Source organism: Capra hircus, chromosome 9, assembly GCF_001704415.2.
Source record: "Capra hircus breed San Clemente chromosome 9, ASM170441v1, whole genome shotgun sequence".
NCBI lineage: Eukaryota > Metazoa > Chordata > Mammalia > Artiodactyla > Bovidae > Capra > Capra hircus.
This window is the reverse complement of record NC_030816.1, coordinates 10,278,714-10,300,527: the sequence shown is the minus strand read 5'-3', so window position 1 is coordinate 10,300,527 and position 21,814 is coordinate 10,278,714. Positions and strand designations below refer to the sequence as shown.

Here is a 21,814-nt window from a genome sequence, read left to right as displayed (position 1 = left end):
TTTACTGCAGTCATTGGCTTGCTACCGCCATTCTTAGGAGGTCTGTGAGTCTCATCTCCACCCCTTCAACTGTACATTAATTCACTGAAGGCGGGACTTTGACATACAGATTACTTACTGAGTAACTACAGTGGTCACAGAATAACAAAAAAAGAAAGCTCCATTACCTGAACCAACAAGTCTTTTGAAAAGGTAGTAAAATAGTAGGTGGCATGTTCCTCAGGATTACTGTGTCTTGTGCTTCTGGGTCCTATGATAGCACCGTTGTTATCAAAACCTCCATGGAAACAAAGTGTAAAATAAGTTAAAACTGAATTCTTAAAACTGTTGTTCACTAAATACCAAAACAACAAATATATCAGAAACAGCACTAAACACTTACCAATTAGCAGCCCAATCAATGTCAGCAAGAGAGATCATTTTAGATAGTTTAATAAAGGGAAACCAATTCAATACATAAGTGAGTATCATAGTGTACTTTCAGAATTATCTTGTTTTTTTCGAACAATGAAATAACTGAAGATTCAGAAAATTCAAAATACGTTGTATTGTGTCTTCTCACTCTGGGCAGTAGAGTCGTAAAGACAGGCCAAACATTCACAAAAAGTACGGAAAAACAAAGTGTGCACGGTAACTTACTGCCTGAGTGGGACAAGGTACCTTGTGGGACAATAGTGTAAGTCCTGATTCAAGTTTTGGATATTATGTCACAATTCTGATTATGAATTTATTCTTCTTTGTCTACATACTTAATAGTATAACAGCTTCAATTTATACGGAGGGAAAAAAATCTTGGCAAAGGGAACATGATCCATAGATTGAAATAGCTTTTTCAACTAAGAAGCTTTTGAGATTTCTTCATATCATACACTGATACTGTTTTTTTTGGTTTGTTTGTTTGTTTACTGTTGTCTATTTAAGTAAATTTTAGTCTCTTCATTCAGGACATACATAAACTTGATAATACTTATGTATGGAAAATTTCCCTTCATCCTTTTCCCAGATAAGACCACGCGCATCAAACACCTACCGAGAAGCCAGGCATAAAGTCTTCGGTTCAGGGACATATCCCTCCTCAGGACTACGTGCAGCGCCGCTGACAAGATCCGGATCATATCTGGTCGAGTGGCCTGCAACAGTTGGGAATGTGGTTGTACTTAATCACATATAAAAACATATCACATTTTTTTCCTCTTAAAAAAAAAATAAAACTTCACAATATGTTCAGAACTTTAGGGCTTATGAGGTACTTTCGTACATTATCTCATGTGATCTTCCAAACAGAGGAATTATTACTTATATTTTACAGATTAGGAAACAATAAGAAAAGGTGGGTAACAGTTATTTAGTTGCATAGCTAAAACTATAACTGAATTATTTTGACCTCCATTTTAAAGTTCTTTATCCTATCCAACAGTAGCAAAATCAGACAAAAAACCGAGGAAATGGAGGACGAAGGGATAGACACAAGAGAAGACTGTCTTCAGTGGTATCAACACTGACTACACACTCTTTAGAAGTTCACTGTTGTCATCAATTCTAAGTTTTGCATTTCTTGTTCTTTTTAAAATTTTTGACCTGTAGTATTTCAAACATAGAAAAATACAGAAAACAATATAATGAGTTCTTTTTGAACCCATCACCCAGCTTTAACAAATCAATTTTTTTCATCTTACTCCAGGTCTTTTAAAGAGAAATAGTTCATTTTTTTTTCCTCTTTCCTAATAGCCTTAATTGGATGTTATAAAATATGATTTACTAAAGGAGATCTGGTTTTAGCTAAAAGGGTTAAAGTTAAAAGAGAAAAAGAAAGCAGCTAACTAAATTGCTGTCAATTTTAAGAATATCACCAGGTAGTCGCTTTAGAATTTTGGAATGCGAGCATTACAAGGTAAGGGAGAAATCTACTAGTCTCACAACCACTTTAGAATTAAGGACCAGAGCCCCTCACAGGGCCAAAGCACTTAAACGCCTGGTTAGTGTCCCAGCTGCTTGAGGATGCACCTCTGCTTAATCAGACTTGGCAACTTTTTACTACACCATGCTTTTTGACAGATATTAGTAGAAAGGGATTGACCCAGCTTACTTATTTTAAAGGAATCTTAGAGAAATAACTGATGTGTTAAAGAACACAGATCAAGAGCTGCCAGAATACTGTTACTCATCTGAACACAGATATCTTCTATTAATCTAAGCACTTCTCAAATGGTGGTCCCCAGACTCCTGGAGATCTCTAAGACCCTTTCAGGAGGCTCACAAGGTAAAGAAAATATTTATAACACAATACCAAGTCGGTATTTGCCTTTTGTACGTGTTAACATTTGCTCTGTTCATGCGATAGTGGGTGAAACTGCTCACATCTTAGCACAAAGAGAAACAGTGCCAGCAGTGGCAGCCACTGTACTTTCAGTCATTGCATTGTTTCACTGTCACGTATTTTCAGTAAAAATTTAAAAAGAAGTCAGTTTCACTTAAGAATGCTGCTGATTAAACAGCAGACATTTATTGCATTAAATATTTGACTCAAGTACATGTTGTATTCCGCAATATTCCGTGCAACGGCAGGAGTATATATAAAGCACTCCTGTAGACTGAAGCATGATGGATGTCTCAGGGAAAAACTCTTCTGGGACTGTGTGAACTGTGAGGTGAACTACCAGCTTTTGTGGTTCCACTTTCACCTGAAGGAATGACTGACACGATCTATGATTATTCAGGCTTGGACACTTGGCAGAGACTTTCTCAAAAACAAACAAAGTGAGCCTATCACTTCAAGGAAAACAATATTCATTGTTACAAATAATAAAATCTGAGCTTCCAAGAGAAAATTAGATTTTGGAAAATCTGTATTTGGATTGAAATTATACTGAAGTGAACTGATTTGAAAGCTTCCAATACCTAACAAATTTACTGATGAGATCAGTGGTCACGCTAGTAAATGTGATCATTTATTGCTGTGTTAGCATTTGGTGGTTTAGTCACTAAGTCATGTCCAACTCTTATGGACTGTAGTCCGCCAGGCTCCTCGGTCAATAGGATTTTCCAAGCATGAATACTGGAATGGGTTGCCATTTCCTTTTCCAGGAGATCTTCCCAATCCAGGGATCAAACCTGGGTCTCCTGCACTGCAGGCAGATTTTTTTACCAACTGAGCTACCAGGGAAGCCCAAGTGTGAGCACTTGGGAGACACAAAAAGTTGAATAAGACAACACTTTCCAAACAGCCAACTGTGATGTTACAAATGCATATATGGTACAAGATCCATTCAAAGTTAAGACCAGTGGATTTTAATCAAACAGACTATGAAAAGTTCACTGATACGGTTTTTGACTTCATATTACAACTAGTTTTTTTTAAAAAACTACAGCTTGTCAAGTTTTGGAAAGCACTAAAGAAGAATATACTATTTTAACAAAAAAGACTATTGAAGTACTCTCCTTTTCCAACTAGTATCTGTATGAGCTCTAACTTAATTCAGATACTTTAATTAAAAAAAAAACAAAACACACAACAGAGTGAATGTCAAAGTAGATACCAGCATCCTGCTTTCTGTTAGACCAGACACTAAAGAGATTTACAAAAACATAAGCAGTGCTAACGTAATAATTTTTTAATGTGTTAGAAGATACTTTAATACTATTTGTTATAATGTGATAATCTTGTTATTATTTTTAAGTGAATTTAAATTTCAATATTTAATATTTTAATATTTTATATTTATCAGCTTAAATTTCTAATATGATAAACATATATAGATCTAACCTATATAAGCAAAAGAATTTTTAGGATTCTCAACATTTTTAAAGACTGTAATGGGGCCATGAAACCAAAGAACTGCTAATCTATTTAATCTCAGATATATACATTATAGATATTGTCACAAGATCCTGAATGTCTTCCAATCTTATTTTCAGAGGAAAAACATCCTTGAGAAACAAAGAAGTCACTACTTGATGACCACTGACATCACCACATATTTCTAACATGGAAAAAAAAAATTCTGCTACAATCTCAATTAAAGGTGTAACTTCTAGAGATTAGGGTCATGCTAAGTCACTTCACTGTGTCTGACTCTTCGCAACCTATGGACCTTAGCCCACCATGGCTTCTCTGTTCATGGAATTCTCCAGACAAGAACGCTGGAGTGGGTAGCCTGCCCTCCTCCAGGGGATCTTCCTGACCCAGGGATTGAATCCGCCTCTCTCACATCTCCTGCACCAGCAAGCAGGTTCTTTACTGCTAGAGCCACAGGGGAACTTTCCGTAAAAAAAAGAGCAAAAACAGTCTAACAAACTTGACAAGTGCTAACACCCCTAACAGCACTCTTTTTGGGGTAAGGTAATGAAGGCTCTCTTCAACTACAAATACAACTGATACTGGTTATGAGTTTATTATAGGCAAGACATGGAAAGGAGGGAAGTGGGGAAGAAAGATTACTTTGTTATGATCCTTTGATCCTTTTTCTTGGGTAACCTAATAACATGGTATGGTAATGGGGGAGAGAGAATTGGGTCTGAGTAGAGTATGTACTTTTTAAGAAACATATTCAACATAGTTATTGTTTTCATAATACCAATTATACAGAAGGAAGCCAGAAGAAAATCTTCTTGGCTGGCCGGGACACAGAAGTGGTAGAGTAAGCAAGTTCTGAAGGAAGCTCATGTTGGAAAAAGGTTGAGAAATATTAGTCCACTGAGATTACACGTTCTTCTCAAGTGAACTCTACCGTGACTTAATTCTTCAGGTCTTGCTCAACCCTCTATCAGTATATGGAAGGACTAAGACGGCTAAAGTTTGAAAGGGAAGAAAGCAATGGGAATGCTTAAGAGTAAAGGTTAGTGACCTTTTTCAACAAAGGGCCAGATAATAAACATTTTAGGCTCTTGAGCCACATGTTTCTTTGTCATATTCTTCCTTGTTTTCTTTTATAAGCATTTTAAAAAGTAGAAAATCGTTTTTACCTTGTGAGCGGCTTGCCCATCTCTACACTATAAGTTTAGATTATACTGATATGTCCCAGCAGGTGTTTTCAGTGAAAAGTCAGAGGCAGAACAAAGGCCCCTGGTTTAAGGATGGTTAAGTCTTAAAATAGAAACTAGGGGTAGTTTATGTCTTACCCCTGTAACATACTGTTCCTACTACTAGGAGCGGTATAGGCAATAAAGTGTAAAACTCTTCAATTATTAACAACTCAATTTCAAACTGAATAAAGTAATAAGGAAAAATTTGAGCATGGCCAACCATAATGAAAATGCACTAGTTATCTATTAACCACAGCTCTTACAAAACCCCAAATAATGGTCTTTTCTGCTAATGATGTTTGCGAAATAAACTTACTTTTCCAAGGTATAACTTCTTCTTTTCTTATTACATTTGTTAGGCACGTAGCACCACCATTCTGAATACTTACACATTGGTGTTCAAACTCATTCATCCGAGTTTACAACTCAAAATAATTTAGATGACTTCCTTAAAAATCAGGATACTGATTCAATTAAGTTCTAGCTTCATTTATGATTTAAGTGAGTTGTTCTCATCTATCATGAAAGTACAGGTGACCCATGAACAACAAGGAGGTTAAGGGGAACTGACAGCTAATCAGAAAAAATTCAAGGATAATTTTAGTTGGACCACCATATATGCAGCTTCACATTCCTGGATTCAAACAACCATGGATCCCGTAGTACTACAGTACTTACTACTAGACAGAATTTGTGTATAATTGGACTCGTGAAGTTCAAACACTTGTTCAAGGTTCACCTGTACTAGAGAATGTCAGAGCAACTAGATATTTAGCTTTCAAATTATAGCCAACTCTGCTAATGGTCTGACACACATCCTCACAATCACCAAACCAAGAAAAAATTACATTAAAACAAAAAATAACAGCTGGGCAGAAGGTCTCAAGAGTGAGCTGTGGCTCACTCACAGCTAGCAATGAATATAGTACCTCTTGCTTTTGATAGTTAGAACCTTTTTTTTAAGGTATGAAATAATCTATTTCACTTTCCATATTTTTACCCAAATCAATAAATCTTGTTTCCCCCCAAATTTCAGAAAGTCCATTCCTTAAAAAGGAAATATGTTTTCTATGTACTTGCTGGTTGATAAAACAAGAGAATCCAACTTAAATATAATTTAAAAAATAACAACAGATCAGGAATCTGAATTTCCAAAGAATGCCTTATATTGAAACTGGCATTAATGTTTTACCTGACTCATGTGGAATGGAAAACAGAAGAGTATGAGGTCCAGTGTGCTTCTCTGGACGAGTACACTTGAATCCTGCACCGAAGTACTTACTGCTTCTACCTAAAATAAGAGAGCCTTTAGTATTTATTGTGTATTACCCTGGGAAATAGTTACCATGAAAATGTGACAATGTTTCAATTTTCCCTAAAAAATAAAAATAAGTTTTCAAATTTTTTTTTTAAACCACTAATTATACATACTGACATTGCTTTGGATAGGTAAACATACTATAATAGTTCAAAATTAAGAATAACTAAAGAGTACACAGCCAAAAGTTCTCTCCCATCTCTATTTTCAATTACCCAGTTTTCTTTGTCAAGCAATCAAGACTACCAGTGAATATTTTCTGCATATTATAAGGAAATAAAAAACATGCCTGTATATATCACAAACTCTGCCTTTTTCATTTAACAGCACATTCTGAAGTGCTTTCCTTAACACTACAGAGTTGCAGTTTTTATAGCTAGAGAACTATTTCCTTTCATAGATTAATCCTAATTTAACTAGGCTCCTAATGATGGACATTTATACTATTTATATCATTTACTATTGTAAATTATGTTGCAATAGACATATAATGTACAAGCATACCTGTAGGACAAATCTTTCAAAGCAGAATTGCCATATCTTGGAATATATGCTGTTACAATTTAAATAAAGTAATGTTTTCTCTTAAGGTTTTGCATATTATATTCTCACCAGAAATGTATGACAATTTGCTCTCTTGTGTTTACCTGCACATTTTTTGTTTTTGCGAATCTAATACTTGAAAAAGGGTATCTTGATACAGTTTAAACTCTTGCTTCTCTTATTATAAATAATGTTGAGAATTTTTTTAATATCTTTGAATTATTTTTATTTCCTTAGGTTAAGATTCTGTTCAAATTCATTGTTCTACTTGATTGTTAACATTTACTTATTAATTTATGTAGCTTTTTGAATAATAAGGAGGTTAGTCCTCTGTGAAGCACTGCAAATTATTTTCCAGTTATGACACTTGTTTTTGAAAGAAAATTTAAACAATGGTTTCTTTAACACTTCCGTTAAGTTATTAAAAGGAAATGTAATAATACATTGGAAGACAGTCTGGTAGTGTCTTATAAAAAATTATATTAGAAGAAAATAAAGAAGCAAATCTGATCTTGGACACAATTTCTTAGATATATCTACCCGCAACAAATGACAAAAAAAGACAATGGGTAAATTGGATACGATCAAAATTAAAATTTCTGTGCTTTAAAGCACACTATCAAGAAAGTGAAAAGACAATTCACAGAATGGGAGAAAATATTTTGAAATCATATGTATGATAAGAATTTAATATCTAAAATGTGCAAACTAAGCAAATCTATAGAAACAGAAATAGATCAGTGGCTGCTAGAGACAGGAGTGAAGAGAAAATGTCATGTGATTAATGGGTATAGATCGGGTTTCTTTCTGGGGTGATGAAAATGTTCTCCAATTAGATAATGGTGATAATTAGATTAATGGGTATAGATGGGGTTTCTTTCTGGGGTGATGAAAATGTTCTCAAATTAGATAATGGTGATAGGTGGTATTTACAACTTTGTAAATATACTGAAAACCATTTAATTATACAATGCAAAAGGATAAATTTCACAGCATGTGAATTATACCTCAATGTTATTTTAAAAAGTTAAACATTTTTACCATATGAACCAAGAATTCCATTCCTAGGTATTTTCTCAAGAAAAATGTCTGTTTAAAGATGTGGTACATATATATATAAGGAAACACTACTCAGCCAGAAAGAAAGAATGAAATGATGACACCTGCAGCAACATGCACTGACCCAAGGATTATCACACTAAGCGAAGCAAGTCGAAGACCAGTATCATATGACATCACTTATATGCGGAATCTTTTATTTTTTATTTTTATTTTTTTGCTGTTTTTTTTATTGTGTTTTCAATGGAGAGATACATCGTCTGTTTACAAAATAGCTCTTGAAAAATACAAGGAGTACAGATACTATAAAACAAAGCAAACTCCAGTCATGAGACACTATGTATATCAAGCGAAAGCAACAGTCTGATCTCCAGGTTATGAAAACTAGAATTAAAAAGTCACTACACAGAAAAGGCCCAAGTTCTCAGCTTGGCAAAACGTGGGTGCAGTTACATGAAATGTTTAATAAACTGAATTCTTTTTCCCCAATGTGTAAACAAAATGACAAGACTAAATCTGTGCCTGGCAATTTCGATCTAACTCTGAAGCTACACAAAACACACAGACACCTTGTAGACTTCACCTGTTAATCTGATCATCTTATCTTCTTAGGTGGTGGGAGGAAGGGCAAGGTAACTGTGCAGACCAAAGATGTGGGAAGTAGAAATACAGTATACTAGGGATGGAGGAGCCTGGTGGGCTGCCATCTATGGGGTCACACGGAGTCGGGCACGACCGAAGCGACTTAGCAGCAGCAGCAGACATTACAAAGTATGGTGAAAAGAAAGCCTCAATCAATGCATAGCCTAAGGGGGAAAAGACTAGACTCCAACTTTGGAAAATTAATTTAGAGGGAACGCGGAAGAGTTTAAGTACTTGCAGTTTAACATGAAAAATGCACACGTGACAGAATGGAGCACAATAAACGTGACACAAATGAACGTATTTACAAAACAGAAACAGACTCACAGACGCAGAAAACAATCTTATGGTTACCAAAGTGGGGAGGGATAAATCAGGAGGTTGGATTAACATATACACACTATTATATTTAAAATAGATAACCAACAAGGACCTATTATATAGCACAGGGAACTCAACATTCTGTAATAACCTAAATGGGGAAAGAATTTGAAAAAGAACAGATACATGTATATGTATAACTGAATCACTTTGCTGCACATTTGAAACGAACACAACACTGGAAATCAACTATCATGTGCTCAGACACTCAGCTGTGTCTTGACTTTTAAAGTTTAAAAAAATAGTTCTGAGTGGGGGAAAAAAGGAGAACATACATCTCTACAAATAACTGTATGAAAATGTTTATTTTATTAGTTTTATTCTTCAGTTCAGTTCAGTCGCTCAGTCGTGTCTGACTCTTTGCGACCCCATGAATTGCAGCATGCCAGGCCTCCCTGTCCATCACCAACTCCCAGAGTTCACTCAGACTCGCATCCATCGAGTCAGTGATGCCATCCAGCCATCTCATCCTCCGTCGTCCCCTTCTTCTCCTGCCCCCAATTCCTCCCAGCATCAGAGTCTTTTCCAATGAGTCAACTCTTCGCATGAGGTGGCCAAAGTACTGGAGTTTCAGCTTTAGCATCATTCCTTCCAAAGAAATCCCAGGGCTGATCTCCTTCAGAATGGACTGGTTGGATCTCCTTGCAGTCCAAGGGACTCTCAAGAGTCTTCTCCAACACCACAGTTCAAAAGCATCAATTCTTCAGCGCTCAGCCTTCTTGACAGTCCAACTCTCACATCCATACATGACCAATGGAAAAACAATAGCCTTGACTAGACGGACCTTAGACGGCAAAGTAATGTCTCTGCTTTTCAATATGTTATCTAGGTTGGTCATAACTTTTCTTCCAAGGAGTAAGTGTCTTTTAAGTTCATGGCTGCAATCACCATCTGCAGTGATTTTGGAGCCCCCAAAAATAAAGTCTGACACTGTTTCCACTGTTTCTCCATCTATTTCCCATGGAGTGATGGGACCAGATGCCATGATCTTCATTTTCTGAATGTTGAGCTTTAAGCCAACTTTTCCACTCTCCTCTTTTACTTTCATCAAAAGGTTTTTTTAGTTCCTCTTCACTTTCTGCCATAAGGGTGGTGTCATCTCCATATCTGAGGTTATTGATATTTCTCCCGGCAATCTTGATTCCAGCTTGTGCTTCTTCCAGCCCAACATTTCTCATGATGTACTCTGCATGTAAGTTAAATAAGCAGGGTGACAATATACAGCCTTGACATACTCCTTTTCCTATTTGGAACCAGTCTGTTGTTCCATGTCCAGTTCTAACTGTTGCTTCCTGGCCTGCATACAGTTTTATTCTTAACGGCCCCAAATTGGAAACAATGCAAATGTTTGTTAATCACTGAATGAACAAACTGTGGTGTATTCATAAAATACTAGACGGCAGTATAAGAGCCAGTGATACATACTGACATACGCTAAACATGGATGACTCCCAAATGTGTTATACAAAATGAAAGACACCAGACAACGGCTAACACTGCATGATTCTACTTATGTAACATTCTGTGAAAAGCACAATCTAGAGGAATAGAAAACAGAGCAGTGTTTGCAAGGGCCTGGGGGTGTAGGGGAATGGGAGAGACTACAAATGGACACAGAAGAACTTTTGGGGGTGATGAAAATGTTTTGTATCTTGATTTTATAGTATTGGTTGCTTGTCTGTATGTATTTGTCAAATTCATACAACTGTACACATAAGATGTGTTAATTTCAATGTATGCTAATTATACTTTAATATAACCAAAATATGTATAAAAATCTATCAGTTCATAATCACATGGGAGAAAGGAAAGGATGAGTAATCACAAAGTTTCTTTTGAAACTTTTCAGAAGGACCCTCTAGAGTTTTCTTGGTTTTCCATTCATTGTTCATTTTAAGAGTACACATTCTATAGGTATAAATGGTTTCCTTCTGTTCTTAACTTTTTAAATTAAAAAGTATAAGCAAGCAATTGATGTGAATTTTTCCAACTATCTTTCACTGTCTGCTTTAGTAATACCTACTTTTGCACAAATCCGATACAGAATCTGGCTATTACTTGGTCTAAAATCTGTCTTTCCTATGAAGAAAGCTATGATCCAAGAGAAGATTCACTGTAGAATAATAAAATGAATGTGGCTATGGTAAACAATGATCTGGTCAGTTAGCAACATGGTAATAAAGACCATTTATTTGCTTGAATGATAGATAATGAAGATAACATATAAATGACAACCCCTTTTCTATGAAAAAGAAAAAACTTGAAATTTTCCAAATCAATAAGGTGACTATTTTGGTCTTTAAGTTTCCTTGATGAAAAATATAAGCCTCATGAAAACAAGAACATCATTTGCGGCATGATTCTCAGCATCTGGCTATAAAAAAATATTCGTTAAATGAGCAAACATGTGTAGACCTACCATTAGCTCAATATCACTGCCAATTATATAAAGCTGATCTTCCATGGAAAGCTTCCGGTTCAAGTGGGCAAGAACATAGGTGATTCCAGGCAAACGCACAGCAGGACTGGTGAGAAGGCTGCCCCAGAGGGCGCTGTAGAAGGCTGACTGGTCCACGGCAGCAGCAACCTTTTCCAGTAAAGTGTTTGTTCTGAGGTACAAAATAAAGTGCTTTAAAAAGGCAAACATTTAGCTTCACATTGTTAAGCATGAACCATTTTACTCTCCCAGAATGTATGAAAGCATCCTTGCTGTAGTCGTATGTTCAGCCCTGGACACAAGTGGGGTGGATGGGAAGAACCATACAGGTCAGAGTCAGAGGGCTGGGTAAAAGTTCTGGTTCCACCATTGACTAGCTGTGTAATTTAGTGAAATCACTTAGTCTTTCTTGAGTTCAGTTTCCTCATCTGTAAAAAAGATAACAACAAAAACACCTCCACAAGTCCCATCTACCTCAAGTAACTGTTAAACCCACATACACTTTAGTTAATAGTAAGGAACCTCGTAGGCTACAGTCCATGGGGTCGCAAAGAGTCCGACAGAACTGAGCGACTTCATTTTCACTTTTTTCATAGAAGAACATATACTCTGTTGACTTTCTACAAAATTTTAAAGGATATTTCCTTTTCGTATAAATCATATTACATAATTTACATCATGCGAAATGCCAGGCAGGATGAAGCACAAGCTGAAATCAAGATTGCTGGGAGAAATATCAATACTTCACATATGCACAGGACACCACCCTTATGGCAGAAAATGAAGAGGAACTAAAGAGCCTCTTGATAAAGGTGAAAAGAGGAGAGTGAAAGAGCTAGCTGAAAACTCAACATTCAAAAAATGAAGATCATGGCACCCAGTCCCATCACTTCATGACGAACAGATGGGGAAACAATGGAAACACTGACAGACTTTATTTTCTTGGGCTCCAAAATCACTGCAGATGGTGACTGCAGCCATGAAATTAAAAGACTCTTGCTCCTTGGAAGAAAAGCTATGACCAACCTAGTCAACATATTAAAAGACAAGACATTCCTCTGCCGACAAACGTCCATCTAGTCAAAGCTATGGTTTTTCCAGTAGTCATGTGGATGTGAGAGTTGGACCATAAAGAAAGCTGAGCACCAAAGAATGGATACTTTTGAACTGTGGTATTGGAGATGACTCTTGAGAGTCCCCTGGACTGCAAGGAGATCAAATCAGACAATTCTAAAGGAAATCAGTCCTGAATATTCATTGGAAGGATTGATGTTGAAGCTGAAGCTCCAATACTTTGGCCACCTGATATGGAGAACTGACTCTTTTGAAAAGACCCTGATGCTGGGAAAATCATGGGGAGGAGGGGATGACAGAGGATGAGATGGTTGGATGGTATCACTGACTCAATAGACATGACTTTGAATAAGCTCTGGGAGTTGGTGATGGACAGGGAAGCCTGGTGTGCTACAGTCAATAGGGTTGTAGAGTCAGACATGAATGAGCAACTGAACTGAACTGACTGAATTTAAAACAACTTGAATGAATTATGCTATGACAAAATATTAAGATGCATTATTCAAGATAAACAAAGTAATACGCAAAAATTTAATACACTGTTGTATAACAGATTCAGAATCAAGAGAATGTGATGAAGTTCTACTGTTTACTTGCTATGTGATTTAATACTAACACTGTAACCTCTTCTGGTCTCAACCTACTTATGCATTAAAAGAACATGTTTTCACATCTTTTTGTGTTGAATAACTGGCAAAACATAATGCTATGATCTGACTGTTTTCGTCCCTTCAATATTTATATGTTAAAACCTTGATGCCCCAAAGTGACTGTATTAGAAGATGGAGGCTCTGGGCACCCTCATGAATGAGATTAGTGTTCTCACGCAAGAAATTCCAACAGAGCTCCAGAGCCCCTTCCAGAAGGTCAGGATACAGGTAAAAGGCACTGGCTGTGAATCAGGCAGAAGGCCCTCACCAGAACATGATCATGCTACCGCTTTGATTCTGACGGCCAGAATCAAGAACAGTGAGAAATAAATTTCTGAATTTATTCCTGAATTCTTGCATTTCTGGATATTTTTGAATTTCTAAAAATAAATTTCCACTCAGTCTGTGGTATTTTTTCTACAAAAGCCAAAGGGCTTTCAAGCTAAAAGGACTAAGACACATAACAAGATAAATCATACAGATATCATAGTCATAAAGATCATTATTCAATTTCCACATTACATTGTTTTAAAATTTTATTACTATTTATTTGATTGCATGAGGGATGTTTTCATTGCAGTAGGTGGGATCTAGTTCCTGGACCAGGAATCGAACCCAGGCTTCCTGCATTGGGAGCACAGTGTCTTAGCCACTGGAACACCAAGAAAGTCCCCACGTTAAATTTTTAATTGTAACTAGCAGAAGGCGATGGCACCCCACTCCAGTACTCTTGCCTGGACAATCCCATGGACAGAGGAACCTGGTAGGCTGCAATCCATGGGGTCGCCAAGAGTCAGACACGACTGAGCAATTTCCCTTTCACTTTTCACTTTCATACATTGGAGAAGGAAATGGCAGCCCACTCTAGTGTTCTTGCCTGGAGAATCCCAGGGACAGGGGAGCCTTGTGGGCTGCGGTCTATAGGGTCACACAGAGTCGGACACGACTGAAGTGACTTAGCAGCAGCAGCAGAGTTACAAAATCATATTAATTCTATGCTTCCCTTAAGAGAATAGAACAATTTAAAACAAGACTGATTCATAAACTAAGTAAAATAAGCTCATATCATGTTTCTAAACTTGTCCTGAAAAGGCAATTAATTTTTTCTCAAAGTAACTTTATAAGAGTGATCCAATATTTTCAGGGTTAGATTCCTACATCATTATGGCAGCAGATGAACATACAAAAAATAGAGTAACTTGTTTAAATAAATTATATAAATATAAATCATTAACACTACTCATAAAGAAAGTTTGACATTTTCTATTTCTGACATCTTAGTTCATAATTTCCTTTTTGGTAAGAATATCAGTAACAGAGATATTAAAGATACTTAATGCTATCAAGCATTGTATACCACTATTAACTTCCAAAGAAATAATAATAAGCTCCAAACAGACCAACTCATTTTCTTTGAAGAGTTAAAATAGCAAGAGTACCGTGTCAATAGCTACTGAAAGAGTACTGTACCTGGTGTTAAGGCTATTTTTAACAATTTAAAACTGGATGGCACATTGCCCAATCATCCATTCTTTTTATTAATCTAAATGTCCTATCTATTGTATTATTATTTGAAATTATGAGTCACAATTTTTTAAGTGACTTACAAGTGCTGAGGCACTGCACTAAGAAATTTCAATATTACAGTAACACAATGAATGGTATGTTTTTTTAATAGATGAGGAAACTGAATAAAGTTCAGAAATGTTGAAAAAGTTTTCCTAAGCTCACACAGTATCTGCTGAACTAGGATTTGAACCCAGTCCAGCTATCCAAGTCTATATTCTTATTATCCAGCTATATTTTCAGTGTGATATGCAGATTAGATACATTACAAAAAAAATTTTTTTTTGCTATAAAAATGTTCAGGTCAGGTACTAAACTGTTTAGAATAATCAGTTTTTGTGATGTTAATATTAATGATTTAAGGATGTTTGCTGACAAATTCATGACTTTGATTACTTAACTGCAGCAATAACAGTAGTATCTTACCTCTCATAGTACTCTGATCCTTCTTCTAAGCCAGGAAGAATACCAGTTAGCAATCCTTGTAGACCAGGCTTCAGTGTTTTACCCAAAGGCAGATAATATATCTCATACAAACTCAACAATGTTGGTTTCACTGACATGGCAGCATTTGCAAGGAGAGGAAAGAGTCCAGAACTGTTTCAAAAAATCAAAACAAAAGTGAGAGACAAAATAACTACAAAATATTAATTCATATATACCAAGACGTATGTATAAATCTTTTAAAAATGAAAAAGTTATACTGCTTAGCTTAAAATCATATCTATCCTGTATAGTGATGACTTCTATATCCATTAAACAAACCTAGGTCTCTCATCTGAGCTTTGTACTCATAAACCCAAAGGTCACCTAGCTGTTTCATAAGGCCTTCAAATTCCACAATTCGTAAACAAAATTCCCTCTCTTTCCCTTCCCCCAAATCTGATCCTTCCCCTGTAATTTCCATTTCAAAATATGGCAACAGAACCCATCTGTTTGACCAAATACTGTATATCTCAGAGTGATCCTTGATCCTTAAAAAAATAAAAAACTTTAAACTAGAATCAGTCATCAAGTTTTCTCTACAAGCCATTCTCCTAGATATTTGTTGTAAATATAATAAATTCTCTCCACTTCCACCAGATAGTTCCTTAGAAAAGACCACCAAGATATCTCAAACATATCTTACCAAACATCATATTTTAATCATTGAATTATCCAGTACTGCTTCAGTATTGCTCTGAAGCAGCTGTTCTCAATAAAACCCTTCACTGGTTTCCTGCTGGTTATTGTCTAACTGCTTACTGTGGCTTTAACATCTTGCTACTACATACCTCTGTACAGCCCATGCATGCTAACCAGTATCACTCCTGCACTCTCTGCTCCAGCTACATTGAACAATTCCTCTCAAGTTCACTTCAGAACTTTCCACTCTCTTCAGCACACAGGCCTTCACACGTGCTGTGCTGAAAGGTACAATCCCTGCTCCCTCACTTTCTCCTCATTGTCTGCATGACTCCTAGACTTTCAGGAATTGGCCTAAGCTGTTTCCCTGAGAAGACTATCTCCTAATTAGACTAGGTTAGGCTCCTTATTAAATGTTCACATAGCACCCAATACTTACTTATTTCTAATAAGTAACTTTGTCTTACTAACAATAAGTAAATCTATTGCTGTGCTAAAAATAAGTAATGCTAGTCCTTGAAGCAAAAGGAACCATCAACAAAGTGAAAAGACAACCAATAGAATGTGAAAAAATATTTGCAAACCATATATCTGATAAAGGGTTAATATCCAAAACATGTAAAGCACTTGTACAACTCAATAGCAAATAATAATAATAACCTAAGTACAAAATGGTCAAAGGACCTGAATAGACATTTCTCCAAAGAAGATACGTGGTCAACAAGTACATGAAAGTATGCTTAACATCACCAGTCATCAGGGAAATGCAAAGTAAAACACCATGAGATCGCATCTCATGCCTGTTGGGAAGGACCATCATCAAAAAGAGAAGAGGTAACAAATGCTGGTGAGGATGCAGAGACACGGGAACCCTTGTGCACTGCTGGAGGGATTCCAAACCAGTATAGCCGCTGTGGAAAACAGTATGGCAGTTCCTCAAAAAAGTAAAAATTCCACTTCTGGGACTACATTCAAAGGAAACAAAAACACTAACTCCATTTTCACAGCAGCATTATTGATAATAGCCAAGACACAGAAACTTCAGTGTCCACTAATGGATGAACAGATAAAGAAGCTGTGAGATATATATACACACAAACACACACACACATATATATAGGAGAAGGCAATGGCACCCCACTCCAGTACTCTTGCCTGGAAAATCCCATGGACAGAGGAGCCTGGAAGGCTGCAGTCCATGGAGTTGCTGAGGGTAGGACACAACTGAGCGACTTCATTTCCACTTTTCACTTTCATGCATTGGAGAAGGAAATGGCAACCCATTCCAGTGTTCTTGCCTGGAGAATCCCAGGGACAGGGGAGCCTGGTGGGCTGCCGTCTATGGGGTCACACGGAGTTGGACACGACTGAAGTGACTTAGCATATATATATATATATAATGAAATATTATTCAGTCATAAAATGAGGAACTCCTACCATTTACAACCTCATGGATGGACCTTTCAGGTATTATACTGAGGTAAGTCAGACAGAAAAAGACTAATACTATATGATCTCACTTACAGGTAGAATCTTAACTAACAAAAAAAAAGACAAATATAAAACCCACACTCATAGAAAAAGAGACCTCAAATTTGTGGTTATGAGAGATAATGGTTAGGGACAGGGCGGGGGTGTTAGAGGAAGGTGGTTAAAAAGTACCAACTTCCAGTTATAAGGTAATTGAGTACTATGGATGTAATGTAAAACATGATGACTATAGTTAACATTGCTGCATGACACACAGCAAAGTTCCAAGAGTAAACCCTAAGAGCACTCTACGAAGAACAGTCTTCCCCATTATTCTTTTCTTCCTTCTTTCTGTTGTATCTAAATGGGATGATGATGTTCGCTGAACCTATTGTAATCATTTCACAATATATGTAAATCAAACCAACTTGCTGTATACCTTAAAATTATACAGTGATGTATGTCAATTGTTTATCAGTAAAACTGGGGGAGAAAGATTAATTCTGATAGGTAACTCTGTAATATCAGAAAGCAAGAGGCCTTTTGGCCTGGCTGGATGCCTGCTCTGCCTTTCGCTTCAGATGTGTGATCAGTGGAACTGGTGTATATCAGGCAATAATATATCGGCCCTGCTGCCTGCCATTATGTCCGCTGCCCAGAAGGCCACTGCTGCGGTGATCTTCCTTTGTGGCCTGGGAGACACAGGGCACGGATGGGCAGAAGCCTTCACTGGGATCAGAAGTGTCCACATCAAATACATCTGCCCGCATGCGCTAGTTATGCCTGTAACGTTACATATGAATATGGTCACGCCTTCTTGGTTTGACATTACTGGGCTTTCACCAGATTCACTGGAGGATGAAACTGGAACTAAGCAGCAGCAGAAAATGTAAAACCTTTGACAGAACAAGAGATGAAGAATAGCATTCCGCAAGAGATGACGAACAGCAGTCCTTCTAACAGAGTTATTTGGGGAGGGTTTTCTCAGGGAGGTGCTTTACCATGGTACCTGGCTCTGACCACGCAGCAGAAGCTGGCTAGCGTCACTGCTCTGGGCTTCCTTTCCACAGGGCCCGATCAATGGTTTGAGGAGAGACATTTCTATTCTTCAGTGCCATGGAGATCTGGACCTTTTAGTACCCCTAATGTCTGGTGCTCTTACCGCGGAAAAGCTAAAACCACTGGTAAATCCAGCCAATGTAACCTTCAAAACCTATGGAGGCGTGAGGCACAGTTCATGTCAACAGGAGATGATGGATATCATGCAGTTCGTCGGTCAACTCCTACCTCCCGCTGACTGATGCCGCTAAGAGGCCTTGTGTAGACATGCACACCAGCAGCGTCTATTAGAATACACACTCCTGCCTGTGTCCAACCTTGAAACCTCTAATGTCTGCAGTGTTAACATGTTCTGCAAATACACACCAATGACACAGGCTAAATAAAGTCTCCTCATGGGAAACGCATGATCTTTGAAGCTTCTATATACGTATTTTTATGATATAATCCAGGACACATCAGTGTTAAACTAGCAGTATACACTAGTATTGAATACACTAGTATTAAATAGAGAGAGAAGCAGCCAGCTTCTTTCTCCCAAATGTAATTCAGCAAAATAATAAAATACTGCAACCAGATTTTTTATTACATCACTTGAAAATTATTAGCATGCTTAACGAAAACTTGTTCAGATACAAATGAGCACTTAAAACATAGCTTATGTGTGTGATGACTTAAGACTACAGGCTTACACTCCAAACTGACACGTCACCTTACAGTATCTGTATTTTTATATATGTGTTCATATATACCTAATGATTATAATGCATAGTAAGAATGAGGTGTTATTACATTATTCGTAATAAAAGGGATAATGCTTCTAAGTGTCAATAAAGAGCAATATTGCTCTCTTCAATTAATGGCCCTTTTATTTTGGGGAACAGCTGTTTCTTTGCTAAATATACTTTGTTTAATACTCTTTTTTTCTCTGTAGAAAAGAAATGTGTCCTTCTTTTTTATTTTTCACAACAGACCAAATATTTCCTGTTTGCCACAGACACCTGCTGTCAATATGTGCTGTAATTTAATATTCTGGATCACACATCACACATTGATGACACTGAAAATATATTTCTACTGACAGAAAGAAACTGGACATCCTTTCAGAGTTTCTACACTACTTCTTAAAGTGGACCTTTAGCCACAGTTTAGACCTGCAGAATTACTAGAATCTTCAGTCAGGTAACAAGAATAATTCTGTATTTTCTTGTAATTAACTGAAAGAATTATTAGGTCATATTCTAGTATGTTCTGGGATATTTAAGGTTGATCTTAAAACTGTAATTTCTAAGATGATTTGCTCTAAGGTGATTCTCTTCATAGCATAGTATTTACTTACTTTGCGCATAGGTTTGAAACCAACTACAGCAGGAAATGAACAATTCAAAAATTTTGCTTTACTGTTATTTGGCAATGGACTAATTTGAAATTTTCACGTAGTCAGATGATCTTTTAAAGTTAGCTTTTGTGTAAATATAAAAGTAGCAATTATTTGATTTTAAATAGATTTTTCATATTATTGGTTAAAATTACTTGAAAACAAATTTCTGGGTAAATCTGTTTAGTCAGAACTCAATATAAATAGTGTAGTTCCCACACAGTTTAATATACAGCAAAAAATGTATGCTTGATATTTCTGAACTGTTGTTAATTATTCTGCTGAATTCCAACTGATTAGAACACTGTTAGGACTGCATCTTCACAAATGAGTGCTACTTGATGACAGAAATGATTTGGTATGGACTATAGATGATGTTAATAATTAAGCCATATATTTATACCTGGATTTACAGTTTTTAAACAATCACTAAATCATTTTACTTTACAAGAATATGAACTGTTGCTTCACTGATACAAATCAGCGAAATCTAATTTACAGCAAGAAATATTCCATTGAAACATTGTGCTGTAACATGAGAAAATATAAATCTTTTGCATGGTTTCTATCAATGAGAAATAAAATTGAATTCTGGCTTAAAAAAAAAAAAGGCAAGAGACCATGACTCTCTTTATTTCGGTATCCTAAGACCTTAAAACCAAGTCCTGCCTTTACAAAGTGCTTAATAAATGAATTAACAATCTGTCTTGCTCCGACTTTATACTGAAAAGAGAGGGCATCTAGTGGGAACTCCTCAACCTCCCACATTTCTGCCTTCAACTTTAGGTACAGTGTAACTTAAAACTACGGTAGTAGCCTCGCCTCAGGGTCCAATGTCTAGCTTTCTCAGGGCCCTGGTTTATCCACCATACTTTCTCTTTCATATAATTTCTTTCTTCCTCCACTGACAACTGTGCTTAAATCTTTCCCAATGATTCTAAAAAGAGAGCAAATGACAACAAAGTTCTAAAACCTTTATCTTAATTACCTCCTGGCTTGAAGTTGCCTTCCTACTTCAACTTTTGGAGAAAAAACAAACAAAAAACCACTTTCATCTACTCACCTTCTGATACGTCTACCCGCTCTATTAAAACTGTTCTCAATATCATCACCATTCTCTACTAAAGGCCAGATCTGTTGGTCTACTTTCAATCCTGACTGTTTCATTTATCTGTAGTATTTGACACTATTCACCACAACTTTCTCTTGAAACTCATTCCCCTTTTGACTTCCAGATGAGCTCTGTCTCCTGGTATATTTTCTATCTCTGACTCTTGTTCCTTTCCACTGACTACTTTCATCCGCCTGCCCTTTAAATAATGTAACTCCTAAATATGTACGAGGCTTCCCATGAATATTTCCAGGTGGTTCAGTGGTAAAGAATTGCCTGCCGACGCAGGAGATGAAGGTTCGATCCTGGGTTGGGAAGATCCCCTGGAGAAGTAAATGGCAACCCATTCCAGTATTCTTGCCTGGAGACTCCCATGGACAGAGAGAAGCCTGGCAGACTACAGTCCATGGGTAACAAAGAGTTGGATAGGACAAATATTCACAGAATGGTCTTGTTCCTTTTCCCTACTATTATTCACAAGGTACTGGTTGATCTCAGTCATTCTCTGCCACTTGAATGCTGTCAGCTCTAAAATCCCTCTCTAGAATTTGTATTAGCAAAAGTTTACTTTACATACCCACTTAATATTTTATGGGGCTCAAACTGCACATCTAGTGTTCTTAGTGACAGCTTAGTGTACTGTATCACATTAAGAAAATAAACTTGAAGACACAATATGTTTTATCATGTAATAGGTTACAGAACTTTAAAAACTACTTGTATTTAATTATGCTAAAGCATAAACCTTGAGATTAAACTACTAAAAACTTAAAAATCCAACATAATACAAATTCTAGTTTTTAAATTAGCTATACTCTAAAAAATACAGAACAATTTTACTCCACAAGGTATGCATATGTAAGAATGTCTGCCATATTTAGACACAGTATTTTAGAATTAATTTATTATTCTTATGTAACATACTGCTAATAAAATTAGATACACTGCAACTTTGTGAAATAGTTGTTTTTTAAGACAA

The 21,814-nt window shown here is 36.6% G+C and overlaps 1 protein-coding gene and 1 pseudogene across 6 annotated transcripts in view; one reads left to right on the top strand and one right to left on the bottom strand.

Annotated features, from left to right (window-relative positions):
• Positions 1 to 21,814, bottom strand: part of DOPEY1 (dopey family member 1) — a 114,402-nt gene that overhangs the window by 56,372 nt on the left and 36,216 nt on the right. For all 6 annotated transcript variants that reach the window (XM_018052920.1, XM_018052923.1, XM_018052921.1 and 3 more), the window contains 5 exons: positions 15,119 to 15,289; positions 11,385 to 11,574; positions 6,215 to 6,313; positions 1,031 to 1,130; positions 168 to 277 (listed from right to left, as the gene is read on the bottom strand). In XM_018052920.1, coding sequence (XP_017908409.1) covers positions 168 to 277; positions 1,031 to 1,130; positions 6,215 to 6,313; positions 11,385 to 11,574; positions 15,119 to 15,289 — 670 coding nt within the window. The remainder of the gene's footprint in view (positions 1 to 167; positions 278 to 1,030; positions 1,131 to 6,214; positions 6,314 to 11,384; positions 11,575 to 15,118; positions 15,290 to 21,814) is intronic.
• LOC102176689 lies at positions 17,791 to 18,588 on the top strand (annotated as a pseudogene).